We start from the raw sequence: 21,276 nt of genomic DNA, 5'->3' as shown, positions 1-21,276 counted from the left end.
TAAAGCTCCTGTACTGGACAATGGCTTAACCTGATCCTAACCTCTTTGAACGTCTTTCAGGAGTTCACAGTACTGGATTGCTGGATTCCAATGCAGCATGTTAACCAGTGGTGGTCTGAGTATAATATCATTCTATGTTACTTTTTAAACATCAGTTATATTTGTTTTCCTATAAATCCACTTGATTCATTTTGAACTTCTCAAAGTGTAAACAGAGAAACAGAAATGAATGTTAAGCATCACCTACACTTACTTTCTGATGAGGTTCTTTCTTCGCTGGAGATAACAAATAGAATTAAGATTGATATGGAGTGTAAACCAGACTCCTTTACAGCCTGCAGTCCATCCCCTGACCCCTGTACCACTGCACAGAGAGGTCAGGGCTTCCAGGGGTTGCTTGTTTTATTCTTAATCTTCCCAAGGAACCAGCGGGAGTCCTTTCTGGAGCAAATTAAGCATCTTCTTTGTTTGCATTAAAGTTCCCAGAAGTAGTTACCTCATTTTCATTCTGGGAGAACATGTCCCCAAAGTAAGTCATACCTTGGGAATTTTGTTGTTGAGAGAGAAGTAAATTAAAGTTTTCTTTCTCTCTGAGATAACTCATTTGTGTTCTGTATTTCACTGGGTACTCTCCTTTTTCCTTATCTCCTTCCTAGACAAATAAATACTGAGAAAACTTTTGTGTAATGATGTGACAACCCTTGAGTGTTCCCCACAAGAAGTGCCATGAAGTTTCTGGAAATGCTCAGTGAAAGGCATTATGATAGAGGAAGGACCAGGAAGATACTTGAGACCTCCTGCTCCAAACACTGTGCCCAAACACTCTGCAACCAAAAGAATGTAGACAATGACATTTGCCAGTTTGGGGGTTACCTAGCAATACTAAGGAAAGGTCAAAGCAAGCATCATTTCATTTCTGACCTTCTTTAAACATACTCATCCATTCATTCAGGACTTCTCAGTCAACTCACAGGTTTCAGGAACCAGTGTCATTGGAAAGATGTTACTCAACATCAGTCATCCTCATGAACACCTGTGCAATATAAGATACTATTGGATCCTCATCCATCTTCATCGCCTCCTCTTTAGATAAGGAAATACACACATACACACAATCACACTTATGTGCACACAATTGCACACACATACATACACATGCACATGTTTGTGTGTTTGCACATATACATAAGCATTTTTTTTGCACCAGGGATTGAACCCAGGAGCACTTAACCACTGATCCACATCCCTAGTACTATTTATTTATTTATTTATTTATTTATTTATTTATTTTATTTTGAGACAGGGTCTCACTAAGTTGCTGAGGCTGGCCTTGAATTTGTGATCCTCCTGCCTCAGCCTCCCAAGTCACTGGAGTTATAGGCATGTGCCATCGTGCCCCACCTCCTTATTCTTTAATAACTTAACATTTGTTCTTTCTTCTACATCCAGTATACTTCTTTTGCATTGATTGTAAAGTATTATTTCACAACTCTATATGGTTTTTTTTTTTCTTTCTTTATTCTTGAATGAGGATGTAGGATAGATAAACCCATAGGCTATTCATTTTGTAGAATTTCATACACGTATAATCTTATCCTTTACTTTAAATCTTTACAACCTGAACCTCTGAACTTCAGGCTTTGCACAAGATTTCTTCTCAGGCTTTAATATATCTACATATTGCCTGGTATCTTGTTAAAATACAAGTTCTGATTCAATCAATAAAGAGTAAGTCTGCATGACTAAGAAGTTCCCAGAGGACAGCAATGTGGTCTCTTCACACTTTGAGTAGTGAGGATATGATAGGTAATAGGAAATCAAAGTCCCACAGGGCAATGTTCATGCTAGACCTCTTTCCAAGTAGTATTACCTTACTTGGGGAGGAAATCCCACACAGAATAATAATGTGTACAATCTTTTCCTTGCTTATCACAGAAAAATGTATTCTCATGTATCAAAAATAAATATCTGGACAGAAGAAGACTAAATGCTGAGTTTTCTGCTTGATTCTGATCCTGAATCTCCAGAGACATGAATGATTGACAAACTTTCTTTCCGCCTTTTTAGAGAGTTGGGTAAACTGTCATTTATTTTATGAAAGACTGCTTGAGTTTAGCCACTCAAACTTGGTTTACTTCCCAGTGCCAATGTGATAGTTCAGCTCCTTTTTCTAGGGCAGGCAGGAAAAAAAATTGCTTTGGAACATGTGAAGAAGTTTTGTCGCCTATGAAAAGATATTATCTGAGCCCCTCCTAACAGGAGAGGTTGAACCAAGAAAAACAGCGTTGACATTGCCTTTTAAAACTTTTACCAACAAATAACACTTGAATGAGAAGATCATGAGTCTTAAATTTAGTGCTCAGTGAATTATAACAAAATAAAAACGCCTGTATAACCACCACTCACATCAGAACAGAGAATCACCACCATCCATATTTCATTTGTGACATGCATCCTTTGTTGAACAAATCTGTAGTTTATATATTTTATATCACTGCTAGTATTCCATGATATGAATATTGCATTTATTATTTTACTGCTATATTCTTGGGAATATACCAGGGATCAAACTACAATTGAACTGTCAGGCTAAAATTGTCCCAAGGAGAGTTAGAAAGGCAGGGAGGATTTTATTCAAAACTGTTGCAATAGAAGAGTGATATTGAACTCAGCTCCTCTGGAACAAAAGACAGAAGAGTTTTTAAACACTGGAGAGAGCTAGTGAATAAGCACTGGAGGTACTTGATTAGACCATCCGTTTACTAATTGCCAAAAACTAAAGGTAGCCTCCTGGTCTTCTCATAAGACAGGACAACAGGGCACTATCTTTCTTGATGATTGATTACATGTTCAGGGGACAGTTCCAAGTCCTTGAGAAAGACACTTCTGCCATGTAAAACTGACAAGAAAATGAGAAATGATTCCTCTCAATGGAACCAAGAAAGAATAGACCATTTCAAGTTCTCTATAGTAAGTATTCCCAGGAAAGGGAGGCCAGAGGCCTCTAGTCAAAAAGTAACTTACCTAAAGTTTAGCCAAGCTGAGAGTCAAGGAGATCCTGGATGATAAGATACGTGCCAGTTAAAATGGAGTGATGATCCCCATTTTCAAAGGGGATAGCACCGTGCTCCCCTAAGTAGTGTATGAGAACCAATAATTCGTCCCTACTGTGACGAGTATATAATGGTATCTCATTGCCTGTTTAGTTGTAATTTCCCTGATTAGTGAAGTTAACAACTTTGTAACAGTAGAGTGTCTACCTTGGTATACTTTTTCAGTAAGTTGCCTGTCTTCTCTTAAAGTACAGTATTATTCATATATCCTAAATATGTTAGTTAAGTTTATTATAAATATCTTTCCCACTCTGTGACTTGTGTGTTCATGGTCTTAATGATGACTTTTGATATATCAAAATTGGATTTAACATGGTTCAGGATACCTATATTTTCCTTTGAATTTAGTGTCTTTTGTACTCAGTTTAAAAAATATGTATCCCTACCTCTAGGCACTACCACAGATCCTAAATATGTTCTCTGATAGTGCCTTCTACACGCTTTATGTCCCCGCCATTCATATCTTGATCTCCACTCCACTTCATGTGTTCTTGGTGTGTGCTGAAAGATAAGGGTAAATTCCATTTATTTCATACAAACATCCAATGAGTCTAATGCCATGTTTTAAAAATCTCAAGATTCCCTATTACCTTGCCATCAATAAGGTGCTTATGTACAGTATCTGTCTATACTCTAATAATAAAGATAATACATCTGTACTCTCTGCAATGCTAACCAGGACCTTAGTTTATTCTTGATCCTGTCTGGATTGCTATATATTCATAAGTCTATCACCAGTAGAGAAAGATTCCCCACCTCGATTTTATTCCTCAAGATTAACTTGGGTATTTTGATCATTTGTATTTCCATATAAACTTTTCCATCATCTCAGTGTTTCAGGAAGATTTAGGCCTGGACTCTTTCAATATTATTTTTTTAATCCTGGAAAATATGACTTGACTGCTTCTGCTCCCATGATAGAACATTGTGTGTTTGTGTGGTCTGTCAATGTGTCATCCCCACCTGACAACATATGGCCCCTTTTCTTTAACCTATTCTGACAGTTCCTTCTCACTTATGGAAACACAGGAAATCAAAATTCCATGTGCACTAAAGATATTTGCTAATAAACCTTATCCAAAAAGCTTTTCCTGATCTCAGGCAATCAGAGGAATCCCCGCCTTTGAAATTCAATAGCATAATACTGTGTACCAGGATGAGGCAGAAGGATCCCAAGTTTGAGGCCAGCCTCAGCAATACAGCAAAGCCCTAAGCAACTTAGAGAGACCCTGTCTCAAAATAAAAAATAAATAGGGCTGGGAATAAGGCTCAGTGGTTAAGCAATCCTGGTTTCAATCCCTGGCACCAAAAAAAAAAAAAAAAAAAAAAAAAAAAAGCATGTGGTGTAATAACTTTTGTCTTAGACAACCAAGAATAACCTGTTGAAACAGTAACAAGAATTTTAATGAACCACAAAAATGATAATGTTCTTTAGTACTTATACAGTTCACAGTAAATCACATCTCCTAACAAACCATTAAATAATCTCCTCCTGCTGTCAGCCCTCTCCATTCCGAAAACACTCACAATATACGGAGGAAAGAAAAATATCCTGAGGACCAGAAGATACAGTGAGTTAGCAAAATCCAATCCCTCTTCTGGCAAATATGAAGTCCCTGTTACCATTTTGTGGAGGGTCCTTTCCTCCTTCTCTTATCCCAACAATGTTATGCAGACTTCATAGAAAGCTATGCATAAAAACAGAAGGTCTTCATCTGTCTCAATCCTACCCTTTTTAAAGACACTTCCCCACTACTCTTTCAATAGTATAAACTCTAACACTCCATCTTGGTTCCTTGATATTTTGACACAGAGACCTTTATAATCAAATCGAATTTTTTTTTTTGAGTGCTTGTTTTTCTAACTCTTCTAGTGGGTAAATTCCACAAGCACTTTTACTACCACTCAATATGCATAATAATGACTGGGACATGATGGAAACACATAATAATGTTACACTCATTCACAATGGCCATGTTCTTTGACTCCCATTCCCCGTTACATGAATAGTATCATCCTGAATTTTGCCCCAAGTCCTTGGTAAAGACAGACAGCATCCAGTGCAAAAAGAATGATGAAAAAAAATGAAAAAAAAAAATTCTAGAACATTAAGGTTTCTTGCACCCTTCAAGTTCTGTGGACTAAAATTAAATGCCTGTCAATGAAGGTCTTCAGAGAAAAGACAGAGTGGGGCTCTCAATGGGCCTTACATCTGTATCAAGCACCTGTTCCCCTCATTTCTTGCATCAGTTGCTATGTTCTAGTAAAGGAACACAGAAATAGGATTGAAAGAATATTATATTAGAAGAAAAAAAAAACATGAACTCAAATGACAAGGTCGAAGGAAATAGATTGACCTCACAACTATCAGTTTTGTCATCTTTAAAATGGTAAATAATGCTCTGCCAAAAACACAGAAACCAGTAACAATAGTAATACATACCAGATTATTAAAGAACTGCAGTGCATGCCATACTGCATACACATAAATCATGTACTTGGGCTGCAGGATCCTGACCAGGTGCTTCTATCACTGCAGTGCTTATGAAGTAAAAGAGCTTCAAAAGACATCAACTCCAAACAAACAGAAGGTTTTAAGCACCATGATTGCATTCTAACGAAGTAACACCATTTGTAGCAATTTACATTTTCAAAGGCTCAAGAAAAATAAAATATTAAAAAAAAAATTAAAAAAATAAAAAGACCAAACTGGCAGGACTTGGTTCTAAGTACCAGCACTGAGGTATGGTTAATCTCATTGGTTATGAGGTTTACATGTATTCAGGTTTGAACAAAGAATGTTCATTTCCTAGTCAAAAATGTTGGCATTATTTTCTCAATTTGATGGTTATACAAATCCCCCCGTCTCAGTCTGAATTTCAAATCTTATTCCTGCTGATGAGAAAAGAATAAACTTCTGATCAAAGACTTTGTTAAGACTTAACAATGAGATACACAATAAAAAGGGAATGCCAACTTAAATTTGAGGCTCCCATCACCCAGATCAGTGGTTTGGTCTTCATCAGATATTACATCTCTATCTGTGGTACAATTGGAACCCTAGTTTATCTGCCAATACGAAGCTTCTTCCTCTCCAACATCCTTCTGAAGGAATCTTTGACCTCCTTGTTTCTCAGGCTGTAGATAAGTGGGTTCAACATGGGAATCACTGCAGTGTAAAACAGGGAAATCACTTTATTGATATCCAGAGAGAAACTAGAGCCTGGACGTACGTAGATGAAGAAAAGAGTCCCATAAAGGATGGAGACAGCCGTCAGGTGCGAAGAGCAGGTGGAGAAGGCTTTGCGCCTGCCATCAGCAGAGCGGATCCTCAGGATGGCGACCACAATGCGAATGTAGGATACCAAGATGGTCACACCGCTGAGAACTCCAAGGGCTCCAGCCAAGGCAAAAAGCAACAATTTATTGACCTGGGTATCCGCACACGCCAAGGAGATAACAGGAAGAAGATCACAGAAGAAGTGGTTGATGATCTTTGGACCACAGTACGGTAGGCGGAAGGCAAAGGTTGTATGGGTCACAGCACTTATAAAGCCCATGGCATAAGGCCCTGCCACCAGTTGCACACAGACACACTGGGACATGATGAATGCATACAGCAAGGGCTTACAGATGGCCATGTACCGGTCATATGCCATGGAAGCCAGAAGGAAACATTCGGTCACTACGAACTGACTGAAAAACGACAGCTGGGCAGCACAACCAGAGAAAGAGATCACTTTTTTCTCCACAAACGTGTCAGTCAACATCTTGGGGACAATGATGGAAGAGGAGCAGGCATCCACAAAGGACAAATGACTGAGAAAAAAGTACATGGGGGTTTGGAGTCGGGAATCCATCCAGATCAGAGTGATCATGCCCAGGTTTCCAAGGAGAGTAACAAGATAAACAAGGAGGAAGGTCAGGAAGAGGAGGACCTGGTACTCAAACAAATTTGTTAAGCCCACGAAAAAAAACTCAGTCACCAAAGTTTGATTTCCATAGTCCATTTTTTAATTTAATCTGCTGAGAAAAAAAAATAAGATTTTTTTTTTATACAATTCATTCTAAGTAAAGCCTTCTTAGTTTTGCATCTGAATTTTACTTTCTGAAAGTCATACAACAGTGCTGGTGATATAGCACATCATGTAGAGTGCCTGACTCCCTTGCTGGAGACCCGGGTTCGAGTCCCCAGCATTGTGGGATTGTGGAAATAACAAACAAATGAAAGTCACACAGCATAGCCTGACAGCCAGTCATCAGAGTTCTACCCTGGAGGAACTGAGAAGTCTCTGTGAACCATCTGAGTTATTTACTGAACCTCCCCTGGGTACTTCAGTATTCTCTTTAGTCAGAAGATGATTTTTGTCCCGAATCAGAATTTTACAGCTAGAAGTGAACTCTGGAGGCTACCTAAGGCAAGTCCTCTCACTTTCCCATCTTACTTATCTCAAAACACCCATTTCTTAGTAAAGGACATTCCATGAAATCTATGAATTCAAGCTGATATCTACACTCACTCCAGATTTAGTGTATTAACAATGTAACCTCCTTTCTGATCTCTTAGATTCCATAGAAACAGTCAAATTATCCAGAAGATAACTATAGATGCCTTAGTAGCAAGAGGGAACTTGAACTTTGGAACAGGATCAAACAACTCTCTCTCCTTTGGGACCCACTTTCTGATTCACCTCATGCCCTGGTGTCAATGTTTTAAAAAATACCCATTAATCCAATTACTCTCTATTGAATTTTCAAGTCCATCAGAGGAGGGACCAATTCTTAAGTACCGAGTGGGTGTTGTGACCTAATCTTTGCTACCAGGTACTCGGGAGAGAGAAATAAATATTTGAAGAAAGAAAGGGCATACCTGGACACTTATCTGAGAGAAATAAAAACTTATATGCACACAATAACTGCATAAAACTTTTTACAGTTGCTTCACGTAAATTAGCAAAAACTTGAAACTACCCTAACATCCTGCAGCTGTTGAATTGTTACACTGGACATTGCTCAGTGACAATGAACACACTTATGGTATACCAACACCATGAGTGGATCTCCAGGGAGATATTGTGGTGGTGACACAGTATGTCCTAACTGAGATTATGTTCAAACAAATCTGCACATGTGATAAAATGGTGTGGAACTAGACACACATATCAGCATTATTTCCAGGTTTTAAAGTTGCACTACAGTAGACAGAGATGTTCTCATTGGTGAGACTGGACACAGACACTGGGGACCTCCATGTGCTATCTTTGTGCTTCTTGTGAATATGCAATGAATAAAAAGTTAGAACAAAAAAATAAGGAATGAAAGATCAGGGAGAAGAAGGGGAAGGCAGGACACTGAAAAAAGGAAAGTTGAGGAAGGACAGCCTATTATTTGGAACCTTGAAATTTTCATTACGATTTCAATGGTAAAACAACCTAAGATATTCATGAGATTTGATAAGGGAGACTATTGAAAATAATTTAACTACTTTCCCCCCGATAAAAAAAAAGATTTTAAAAGGATCGTGTTATCTAAATAAATAGGTATTCAGATATAGATATATAAATATTGATTTTTTTTTTACAATACTGGAGAGTGAACATTTTTTTTTTTTAATTTGAGACGAGTTCTCATTAAATTGTCCCAAATGGCCTCCCGAGTATCAGGAATTGATTGCTCCTGTGTGCCATTGTACCCTGCTGGCTAAATGAACATTAATGAAATGAAAAACTACTGATTTCCTGTAGTATCAGAAGCAAAGGCACTTGGATCAGAAAAATCCTGAGGAAATATAATTGAAGATTAATCAGAAAATCTACACCTTAGTAGTAAAACATTTCAACCTGTCATGCTCTCATATTTTCTACACATAGAAAATAATTTCAAGTTCTTTATATTTTTGGTATTTTAAAAGAAGATGGAAAGAAAACATTTTAGGTGACGCAATAAAGTTAATTCTTGGAAAAAGTGTACATAGTTGATATTAGAATATATACATCTTTGGGGTTTTTTAATTTGTTCTTTTTAGTTATATATCATGGAAGAATCTATTTTGATATATTTATACAAGCACAAAATAAATCTTATTCTAATTAGGATCCCTGTCTTATTACACAATGTTAAGATTCACTGTGGTATATTTATATATGTACACAGGAAAGTTATGTCTGATTTATGTCCAAATTATTCCATATTCTTATGCACCCTCCCTTCCCATCATTCCTCTTTGTCTACTCCACTGAACTTCTATTCTTCCCCTACACATCTTTGCATACAACTAATTGCTTTTGCAAAAAACAGATCATGAACTACATACAAAACTGATACTCGTTACTTCCTTAAGCTTTATATTCATCTTGAAATTCTGTGTGAAACAGTATTTGGCAGTTATGAAGACCTTATTAAGCTATTTTTTCCCAGTTTATGTGATTCAGAGATTTTAATAGAAAAAAAAAACCATCATGTCATGTGCACGTTTGACTTTGGGCAGGAGCAGGAGCAGAATGAGGGAAGTGTGCTTGGAGGACACTTTCCTATTTCCCTTACATAAGCTGTGCATAGTGAAGAATAAGACCTGGAGGAGCCAGATCCTCTTCATTCTAACCTTTATAAGTCCAAAACTCTTCCATGATGTTTCAAAATGTCTATGCCAGACAACAAAACACAGATTGTTAAATCCATAACTGAAAAACACTAAAGAACTCTGACTAAATTCTCTTTGTACTGAATTGTTTCCCCGATGAGCTTAGTGATGATGTTTTCTGTTTATTAACATATGTTTGCATACCTGGGCTCCTGGATGCAACTTAGGAACCAAGTTCACTTGTGTCTCTGAAGAAGTAAACGCTGCCTTTGTCAGAGTGAATTACAAAACCAACATGGTTGCTGCTCCGAAAATGAATTCCCTGAAATGTAGGCTTGTCCTTCTTCTTTACCTCTTCAGGTGTTCAGGAAGATAATGCAGTGACCCCATCATCAAAACTCAGCCTTATGGTAACACCTTTAAAAAAAACAGTTCATTAACTAATGTTGCAAAGCACACAGGAGAGATTTTCCAAAGACCTCTGACTAAATTGGAGTCAACTCCCTCAAGAAGGCAGATGCTCAGGAGACCAGGTCTCATATGGAAGATATTAATGTTATTTTTTAAGAAAATATTTTTGAGAGTTTTGAATCCACTGCAACTGCACATAATAAGACCATCTCCCCTATAGACTACCTCTGCCCTAGAAATTCTAGTTTTAAACCTTCAACTGCTGCATGATGATAAGCACCAGTCCACATTACCATGCAGAATTGAGAATTCTAAGAGTCCTGCTTTGGAGAGATTAGCATGAGAAGGGGAATTTCATGGTACTGGATGCTAGGTACAGGAGTAATTAGGTAGGTAAGCTTTCCAGCAGTTCCTTAAAAAGTAAACAGAGAGTTTGAAAATAGTCTCCTGGAGGTGGTAAATCTGAAAGGAAGGCTAAGATACAAGCAGGTAAAATTAAAATGAACTGGGGTTTTCATGAAGCAACGGGCAGCTAGAAATTAAGACATTTTTGAGAGATAAATGGCTATCCACTTTGGTTGTCTAAAAATTTCAAATTTTTAGTTTGAAAACATAAGTCTAAATTTTATTGTCATTAGGTAAAAGAATTTGAGTTGTTGTTGTTGTTGTTGTTGTTTTCCCTTTGGACTGCAGATTGAATTCAGGGGCACTTAACCACTGATCCACATCCCTAGCCCTGTTTTAGAGACAGGGTCTCATTGAGTTGCTCACTAAGTTGCTGAGGCTGGCTTTGAATTCGTGATCCTCCTGCCTCAGCCTCCAGAGCTCCTGGGATTACAGGTGTGCACCACTGTGCCTGGCAAGAATTTGAATTTTTGCGTGTATAATTAGGAGCCTTCCAATTTGTTTCAGAAAACAGATGATACTTATTCAGATAAAAGTTGCTACGGGACATTGATCTTGTCCCTCCTGGTGTTTATCATATATGGCACATCCTTCTAAATGATTTGAGAAATCTACTTGTTGAAACAGCATAAGAACACACAAGGAATAGATTAAGAGACCTGGAATCTCCTACCTCTCCTTACTCAGATCACTTTTTCTTCTTCAGACTTGCAAAGCAGGATCCTGCCTCAGAATCTTCAGTCTCCTTCCTTCGGTCTAAAATATTTTTCTTTCCATGTAGCTACAGAATTTATTTATCTCCTCATTTCAGTCAGGCTGCTGCTACAATACACCTCATGAAGGGAGTCTCAGAGTCAGGTTTGGTTTTCTGACCTATGCTCACTCTATATCTACCGAGATTCTGAACACCCTTTCAAGAGTACACTTGACCACACCCAAGCCTCACTGACTTTCTGTCTCATTGTCTAGTTCTATTTTTCTTCAGAGAAAAGACCGTCACTGAACACAGAATTTTTATTGTATCCACCCACTTCATAAAAATAAGCACAGATCATAAGAGAAAGTCTCTCCAGTTTCCAAATATTCCCCTTAAAAATAAGTTGACAATAAACATTTTTACAAAGGTATTCAATAAATGAATGATTCTAAGAGTATTGCTACAGGATTAAGACTTAGGAGATTCATATAACGTTTTTTTAGAAGTTTGATAATGAGAAATTCCTCTGAGCTTAGAAAGGCATTACTGCTATTTCCTTGAGCTGCAGTTTTAGGAAACTCAAGTCTGAAAGGACAGGATTTTGATTAGCTAAGGGAAAAGAAGGAGTTATGCCAAGATGGAATTCTAAGTGTCATATTGTGTTTTCACAGCTGTTTTTCTACGTCTTCCTTGACTTCAATGACACTTGGTCCTTGCTTTAGTCCCCCTGTGGCTTCCATACTTTATTTCCACCAAGATCATGAGTGACCCAAGAGATTGAGATTTTATCTCAACACACAGACCATGGGGTTTCCCAGGTCCTAGTGGACCTCTACTCCCATTTCTACTATATCTTTAGAGAAGACCTAAGTTTTCTTTTGACTATTCCATGCTTTGCTGTATTTCTTTATTCCTTGTCTGAGCTTGGATCTTCTGAGAACTCCAGGAAGATAGACACAGAGATGTACATCCAGACACCATTCAAGGAAAAACCTACAGATGTGCAACAGAAAAGTACTGTGTATTGTGACCTCACCTCTATAGAGCCAAGATGAGTTGTTGATTTTTAAATTTATTGAGATTTTTTAGTTTTGTTAGGATGGATTGGTTACTAAAAATTTCTTACATGCCAGTCTGATGCTACTTTTTAAAGTTTTAGTGAAAATAATTGGTAGTCTTTACAGAAAGTTGCACAAATCTTAAGTGTACTGCTCAGTAAGTTATTGGAAAGTCAACACATGTATGTAGCATCAAGTCACATGAGAAAATAAAGCATCACCAGCATCATCATCAAATGGATGTATTTTGTGTGTGAAATGTATCTTTTGTTAAATAAATCTGTAGTCTATACAATTTTATTGCCAATATTATTTTATTTAATGAATATTTCACAGATTTACATATTATTTTGTCATTAGTCATTTGAGTTTGTTTCCAGATTTTAAACATTGTGAATTTTTCTTAATAAGCATCCTTATATACATCTTTGGTAAATGTGAGCATACATTTGTTTTGAAAATATGCCTGGGAATCACATCATTTGGTTGAACTGTCAAATACAAATTGTTTGCCAGACAGAGTTAAATAGACAAGGGAAATAGTCTTTACTCGAAACAATTGCAATTGTGGATGGAATGGTTAATCTGAATTGTCAACTTGATTGGATTAAGAGATGGCTAAGATTAACAGACTTCTGGGTGTGTCAGTGGGGGTGTTTCTAGGAATAATTGGCATGTGGGACAGTAGATGGAAGCAGAGTCCCACTCTAAGTGTGGACAGCACTGTCCAATAGGTTGGAGGGTTGGAGGGAACCAAAGTTGGAAGAACAAGGAAGCAGCAGCTGACAGAGTCGCCATTCTTCTTGAACAGGTTCTTGATTGTTGCTGTGATCAATTGAGGACATCAGAATCTAGCTCCTTCACTCCTCCAAAGCAGACTCTTCCCAGTGACTCTCCAGAGAATTTCTGGGCTTTTACTTCTGGACTGGGGCTATATCATCAATTCCTCTTGTTCTGAGGCTTCAACTTTTTAGACTGAACAGTTACTGGTCCCTCCAGTTCTCCAGTCAGCAGACAGCTATTGTGGGACTATCCAGTTTCCAGTTGTGTAAGCCAATCTAATAAATTCTCTTTTAATAATCATCTATATGATTCTGTTTCTCTAGAAGCCTAATACAGTGGAGAATTAATAAACTCACTTCCACTGGAGAAAAACTAGACTTTTTAGCTGCTGGAGGGAGCTACCAAAAAAGCGCTGGGTGATATTGCAGGGGTGGGAGGGTGGTCAATGCAATTAGGCCATTTCTATGCTACACTCCAAAAATTGAAATTAAACTTACATTCCCAAAGAGACCAGAAGATAGGGAACTGACCTTTCTTGATTACATGTTCAAGAGACGGCTCTCGAGTCTTTGAGAAAGATATTTCTGGGTCGTAACTGACAAGAAAATGGGAGATTTATTTTATAGAGGTAAAATATTTATGATTTTGATTTCTTAAAGTAAATGCCCTAAAGAAAATGGTGATCCAGGGCCATAGTCAGTATGATAATTGTCTAGTTTAGTCAGTTTGGGAGAGGGCACTGTAGGGCAGTCCTGGTCAATGGGATACCTGCATCTTTCAATGGAGTGATAACACAGGTTTTTCAAAGGGTAGAACCATACACCAAAAACTAATGTCTTAGAGGCAAAAATTATAATTTTGGTCATTCTGATGAGTATATGATGGTATCTCATTGCACATTTAGTGTCATTTCGCTGATTTCTAGTGAAGATGAGCAACTTTGCAATATTCAGTTTTTCAGCTTGGTGTACCTTTTCACTGGATTGTCTGTCTTTATATTTTAAATTATAGTATAATTTACATATCCTATATATAAGTCACCTATGTGCATTGTAAATATATTTTTCCACTCTGGGGTTGCATGTTTATGGTCTTAATGGTGACTTTTGATGTATCAAAATTGGATTTAACACAGTGCAGGTAATCAATATTGGCCTTCAAGTTCAGCGAATTTTGTATTCTGTTTAAAAACTATTTTTCTGCCAGAAAAATGTCCTAACATGTCCTAACATGTCATAAATATATTCACTGAGTTATGCTCTACTTGCTTCATGTCCTTGACTTTCATATATAAATGTCAAATTCAATTGGAGGTAGTATTTGTTGTGAGATAGGGTACAAATCCATTTATTTTCATATAGACATATTGAACACTCTGCTTTATAATCCTGTTTTCTTCCTATCCTTGCCAGAAATAAAGAATTCATGCACAGCATCTATTTGTTCTTTAATAATAAAGCTATTCACATACATTAGCTAATGTGTCTGTACTCTCTTCACTGTCCCATTGGACCCTTTTTCTACTCTTGGTCTTATCTTGACTGCTATGTATTTATAAATCTATATCCAGAAAAGGATATATCCCTCCTTGATATTATACAAGATTAGCTTGGCTATTTTAGTCTTTTGTATTTTCAGATAAACCTCAGAGTCATCTCAATGTTAGGAAGAGCTAGGCCTGGACTGGTTCAATATTACTTTTTCAGTTCTATGGAATATGACTTCACAACTTCTATTCCCACTGTAGAGACATTATATGTTTCAGCCTGGCCTAGCAATGTGCCACCCCATACAGAAAACATACAATTCTTCCTTAACCTAGTCTGGCATTTCCTTCTCATTTATGGAGGTAGTAGAAGACAAAATTCCATGAGTACTATGAAGGGGTGTGTTAATTAGAACCCTATCCAGGTAACCTTTCCTGATTCTATGCAATCAGAACAATCAATCCCTTTGAAACTCAGCAGCACCTCTTCCTCTCTTCTCTCCCTTAGAAATCACAATATGTTATAATTCTCTATTTGGGCTTTATTTTCTTTGCTAGACAATGCTCCCACTGTGCAAAGATAATATTTTAATGGTTTCAAGAGGCAGTGTCAGAGCCCTACTATGTATAAGCTTCTATGTTCCAAGTTGTTAAGCAAATGAATGTGATAATTACATAGGAATTACCCTACATCAAAGTAGTTCATGCAAAATATTTCTGTATTTTCAAATTAAAATACATGTAAATAAACAGAAATTGATTATCAGAACAAATTTGCAAACACTATCTTTCTCATGTGTTTTTCTGTTGCCTCAGATGATTGTCTTTGAAAGCTTAAAACTAAATCCTTTTTAGTTGAGGAGTTTTATATAATAGTTATGGTTTGGATATTAGGAGTTATGGTTTTGATATAATGTGTTTCCCAAAATGTTACTGTATTAATGCAGAACTATTCAGAGGTAAATGATTAGATTATTAGAGCTGTAACCTAATTGGTTCATCCTAGTTTGAATGAATTGACTGTAAGCAGGTGAGGCATAGCTGGAGGAGATAGGTCACTTTTTCTTTCTTTCTCTCTCTCTCTCTCTCTCTCTCTCTACTTCCTGGTTGTCATGTTCTGAGCTGTTTTCCTCTTCCACACCCTTCCACCATAATGTTCTGCATCACCTCGGGGTCCAGAGTTATGAAATTGACTGATTTTGGACTGTACTTCTGAAACTGTGAGCCAAAATAAACTATTCCTGCCCTAAGTTGTTCTTTTCAGGCCTTCTGATCACATTCATGAAGACCCCTGACTAAAACCTGATGTCTCCTGCAAAAGCTTCTGTAATAAGGCAAGGATATTTGGAAGTGGAATGATTGGATTCTGAGAGCTATAACCTAATCAGTACATCCCAGATGAGGCGATAAACTGTAGGCAGGTGGACATGGCTGGAGGAGGTGGGTCACTAAGGCCATGCCCTGGAAAAATATAGCTTCCTGTGGCCCCTTCCTTTTCCCTTCCTCTCTGCTTCCTAGCCGCCATGAGGTGAGCAAAGCTCCTCTGCCATGCCCTTCCACCAGGATGTTCTGCTTCACCTTAGACCCAAAGCAGTGGATTTGGCTGACCACAAACTAAACCTCTGAAACCATGAGTCAAAATAGACTTTCCCTCCCTTAAGTTGTTCTTGTCAGGTAATTTGGTCATAGCAATGTAAAGTTAACTAATACAGAAATACCAAGAGTGGGGTTTTTGCTGTGACCAAACTAGCTGTGTGATCAGGAAAACTTTGGAACTGATTTCTGGGAATAGCTTAGAAAAATTTGGAGATGAAGGCTGGAGAAGTCTTGAAATGTGGTAAGAGGACCCTCTGGACAATTCTGGAAGGAGCCCAGAAGACCAGATTGCCAATAGGAATGGGGAAAGCCAAAATTGTGCTCATGAGGTTTAAGAAGGGTATGAGGATTCTTTTGGAAATTTGACAAGAGGTAGATCATGTTACATTATGGCAAATAACTTTTTTATATTTTTCCCATGTCCTGAGGCCTTTATTGAAGCTGAATTTAAAAGTGATGGACTAATTAATCTAATGGAGGAAATGTCAAGGCAGCACAGCATTAACAGTGATATGACTTTTAGTCAGTTTTACTATGAGAATCAGGAGCAGAGAACAGAGTTGAAGGATTTTAAAACCTTGCAGTTTGACCAGAAAAGTGAATGTAAAACTGGTGCCAAGGAAAGTATGGTTGTTAAAGAGATTATTCTCACTACATGGGCTGTCTGATAAGAAAATTTGCTGGTTGAGGGAAGACCCAGGCTTCATAGAGCCATGTATGCTGCAACTGGAAAGGCCAAAGGGGCATGGCTACCCAAGGCCTTTGGAGAGAACATCTCACCACCCTCCAACTTAAATGCTATCCTCAGAATTACAGGACCTATTTGCCCAGCTGAGTTTTCATCTTGTTTTGGTCCCATCCCTCTTTCTATGCCCCATTCCTCCCATTTAAAATGAGAATATCTACTATGTGCCATTATATATTGAATATATGTAACTTGCTTTTGATTTTTACAGAGGTTCACAGCAAGTTTTGCTTTGAGTGTCAGATAAGACTTTGGTCTTGAACATTTGGGAAATGGACCAAATGCACTTAAAATTGAGAAATGAACACGAGATTTTGGTGGCTAGAATGGAATGTTATCTTTCAGATATGATGTGTCCCCCCAAAACTACTGTGTTATGTGGAATGACAAGAGGTAAAATGATTGGATTGTGATAACCGTAACCTAATTAGTCCGTCCTCATTTTAATGGACTGTGTGGTAACTATAGGCTGGTGAGGCATGACTGAAGGAGATGGGGGCCACTGGGGGTGTGTCCTGGAAGGGTGCATCTTTCCTGCAGCCCCTGCCCTTCCCAATCTCTGTTTCCTGACTTCCATGAGATGAACAGAACTCCTGTTATGCCCTTCTGCCATGATGTTCTGCCCCACCTTGGGCTGACCATGGACTAAACCCCTGAAACCATGAGCCAAAATAAACTTTTCCCCCTTAAGTTGTCTTGTCAGGTATTGTGATCACAGAAATGCAAAATCTTATTCAAATATTATTCAAACATTTAATTCCGATGTTCTGAATAATTTAATTCTAATTTAGTTTGGAAGAATAAACATATGAGAATCTAAAGATATTTATTTAGACCCTGGGCACAAAAAAAGAGGTAAGGTTTATTCCCACCAAATGGCCTTCCACTGGTTACATGAAGAGACCTTGCTTCTGGAGGATTCTGAGTGATATCAAATGTCAACTCCTCCTTTTTGTAGATGTGAGACCTGAAGCAAGTGACTCAAGTTCTCTGAAGCCCCAAGTTCTCTAGGTATAAAGTGGAACTAAAAATTCACTAGAAATGGGAGCTAAAGTCTCAACTAACTTGTTAATACAACATGTAGTAAATTTATTTGATCCTCAGTAACCGTATGATTATATCATTACTATTAAAGAATTTTCTAATTAGTGCTTTTTAAAATAATGATATTAGCATAGACATAACCTATCAAAGTATCAAAACTATAGACCCTGAAAGAAATATATACATATATATGAATATGCCAAAATTTCACCTTTATGTTTATCTATAAAGCATCAATGTTTTGAAAAATAAACTATAAATAAATAGAAGGAAGACCAGTAGAATAGAGGAAGGGAAACAGGTGAAGGGAAGGGAAAGTGGAAATACTGAAGTGGAGCAAATTATATTTCATGCAGGTGTAATTAAGTCAAAATGAACCCCAGTATTATGCATATCTATGTGCACTAATAAAAACATTTTAAAAAATAATTCTTTCCGTGTCAGTCAATGAATACCTAATTCATTCTTTTTATTTGTTGCAAAACATTTTGCAGAAAGTTCTGATGATGGATATCCACATTATTTCTTTCAATTTTTCTTTGCCACTAGACATAATGGAGCAATATATGCAATCTTTATGCATTGCCATTTTTATTTTTGCAGTCTAGGTTTCTAAGTCAAAATGTTAGGACCAAGAGTGTAGAAATAGAGCTCAGATGATAGGTACCATAACACAGTTAGATAGAAGGAACAATTTCCGATGTTCTGCAGTACAGTGAGGTGACTAGTTCACAAGAGTCCACTACATGCTTAATGAAGCTCTGGAAGAGAGGAGCTTGGAGGCTCCAAGCATACAAAACTAATAAGGAGGGATAAATGTTAATTACATGACTTAACTGGTACACATTGTTACCATGCATGTAATGAAATATTGCTCTAAAAACATCATTAACACGTACAATTGATACACATTAACTTTTAAAAACAAAAAATAATTTTTAGAAAGCATGACTGGGGTCCTAAGTAGAATAAGATATATTCCATGCCTGCATAATTTTGGCAAAGTGGACTATACTGTCATGTAAAATGAAAAAGAACCAATAAAAAAAAAAAAGCATGTGAACTTATCTTTTGAAATGGAAACTACCAAATTTCTTTATGGAAATGGAGTCATATATATTCTCAGCATGAAACAAGTGCATGTAGTCAAATAAGAACCTCACCAAGATTAAAACTATTAATTTTTCATCTCCAAGGAAAGGCACTGCATTTGTTTTAATTTTACTTCATTTACCTGATCAATAATTATGTTGATCATTTTTCTATATACTTTTGGCAACTAGCATTGCCGTTTCTGTGAATTGTCTATTCATCCACTGGCTGCATATCTCTATTTTTTTTCTTTTTGATTATAGGTTGGAGGTTATTTGTGTATTAAGGATATTACCTCACTGTTGGCACATCCATGCAAACATTTCTCACCTTTAATTGTTCTCCTTTTATCACCGTAGTGCTTTGATCTTTCCTTTAACACTTCCAGTTTTCATGGCTGGATTAAAAAATGTTCACAAAATCATGATTCACCTAATTTTCTCCTAGTATATTTTTACATTTATGTCCTCAATTCATCTCTAGAGTATTTTGAAATACTCATCTATCACAAAGAATCAGACAAAAATGGAAAAATATTTAAGAACTTTCCCATTTTTAAAATAACCTGTGAAAAAAAGCCAAAGCAAGACTGACATGCAGCCTTTGATTCCCAGTCCAGTGTTCCTTTTACTGTCTATTTAGCATCAATATCTATGGCACTGAATAAATAGAATCCTATCTTACTTGGCTATTAGAAAATGTTTCCTCTCCAACTGTCTCCACAAAGCATCTTTCACCTCCTTGTTCCTCAAGCTGTAGATCAGGGGGTTCAACACGGGGATCACCACAGTATAAAACAAAGAAATCACTTTATTAATGTCCAGAGAGGAACTTGAGCTAGGTCGGACATAAATGAAGAAAAGTGTCCCATACAGTAGAGTGACTGCTGCCAGGTGAGAAGAGCAGGTGGAGAAGGCTTTCCACCTCCCTCCAGCAGTCTGAATCCTCGAGATGGCCACCAGGATGCAAACATAGGAGACCATGATGATCAGACCACTGAGCACTCCGATAGCTCCGGCCAAAATGAAAAGCACCAACTTACTGATGGAGGTATCAGCACATGCTAGAGAAAGCAATGGGGAAATATCACAGAAAAAGTGATTGACAACGTTTGGACCACAGAAGGGTAAGCAAAAAGTGAGTGTTGTATGGGTCATGGTGCTTATCAGAGCTATGGCATAAGGCCCTACAACCAGCTGCATGCAGACCCTCTGGGACATAATGAGAGTATACAGCAATGGCTTACAGACAGCTACGTACCGATCGTATGCCATGGTGGCCAGGAGCAAACATTCAGCTGCCACAAAGAGACCAAAGAACCACATCTGTGCAGCACAGCCCACGAAAGAGATGGCTTTCCTCTCTGCAAAGATATCACTCAGAGTCTTAGGTGCGATGGAAGAAGAGGAACAAACATCAACAAAGGACAAGTGACTAAGAAAAAAGTACATAGGAGTGTGGAGTCTGGGATCAATGCATATGAGAGTGATCATCCCCAAATTACCCGCCAGGGTGACAAGATAAACAAAGAGCAGCAGGACAAAAAGGACAATCCTCTGACAGAGATGATCTGTGAGGCCCAAGAAAAGGAATTCTGTCACTGCCGTCCTATTCTTTACTTCCATTGGTCAATGAGAATCTGTTGCAAGAAAGAAAAAAAAAATTATTTTATTTCAAAAAATCAGTCTTTCACAGGTACAAATAATAGTTTAAGCCAATGGTGGATTATCTTAATTAGGTCTATCACAGACAATTGTGAAATAGTGTTGAACAGTAATATTCCTAGATACTAGATCTGGCCAGTTGTACAAAGATCCTTTGTAAACTTGGGCAACCTACCCTTGATCTCTCTGTAGTCTATCCCCACCCACATCAAGAATGGTTCAACTGTATGGTACAAAACTCCCTCCGATGATAAAATTAACCCTTGAAATGAGAATTACTCTCCATATTTCAACTTAGTATATGATGGAACCAAAAAACCCACTTAGAAATAACTTAATGGAGCATACCATAAAAACCAATGGACTATTCAGGTCCTAATGTTAGACATCAGGGAAAAGCTCAGCAAGGGAATTCTTATTCTTAGTGAGTGAATAATATCATGATGATATTAATACAAAATTGACATGTATATATCTGTCTATTCCCTATTCTTCCTTATAAAGGGAAGTCAAAAGACAATATGCACATTTAACAAAGAGGTTGCTCACTCTGAAGATTAGTAAAAATAAATGATAGTTACTTATGTTCATGAAAAAGAAAA

At 37.4% G+C, this 21,276-nt stretch overlaps 2 protein-coding genes across 2 annotated transcripts; both read right to left on the bottom strand.

Moving 5' to 3' along the window:
* Positions 1 to 6,178: 6,178 nt before the first annotated feature.
* LOC124960225 (olfactory receptor 1002-like) lies at positions 6,179 to 7,123 on the bottom strand. Its single transcript, XM_047518854.1, has one exon. The coding sequence runs from the start codon at positions 7,121 to 7,123 to the stop codon at positions 6,179 to 6,181; it is 945 nt and encodes a 314-aa protein (XP_047374810.1).
* Positions 7,124 to 19,690: 12,567 nt separating this feature from the next.
* LOC124960221 (olfactory receptor 5G3-like) lies at positions 19,691 to 20,635 on the bottom strand. The gene has a single exon (XM_047518852.1). It carries the CDS (start codon positions 20,633 to 20,635, stop codon positions 19,691 to 19,693), a length of 945 nt encoding a protein of 314 aa, XP_047374808.1.
* Between the last annotated feature and the right edge of the window lie 641 nt (positions 20,636 to 21,276).

The sequence above is a fragment of the Sciurus carolinensis genome, chromosome 11 (assembly GCF_902686445.1).
Source record: "Sciurus carolinensis chromosome 11, mSciCar1.2, whole genome shotgun sequence".
Classification (NCBI taxonomy): domain Eukaryota; kingdom Metazoa; phylum Chordata; class Mammalia; order Rodentia; family Sciuridae; genus Sciurus; species Sciurus carolinensis.
This window is presented reverse-complemented; position numbering and strand designations above follow the sequence as displayed.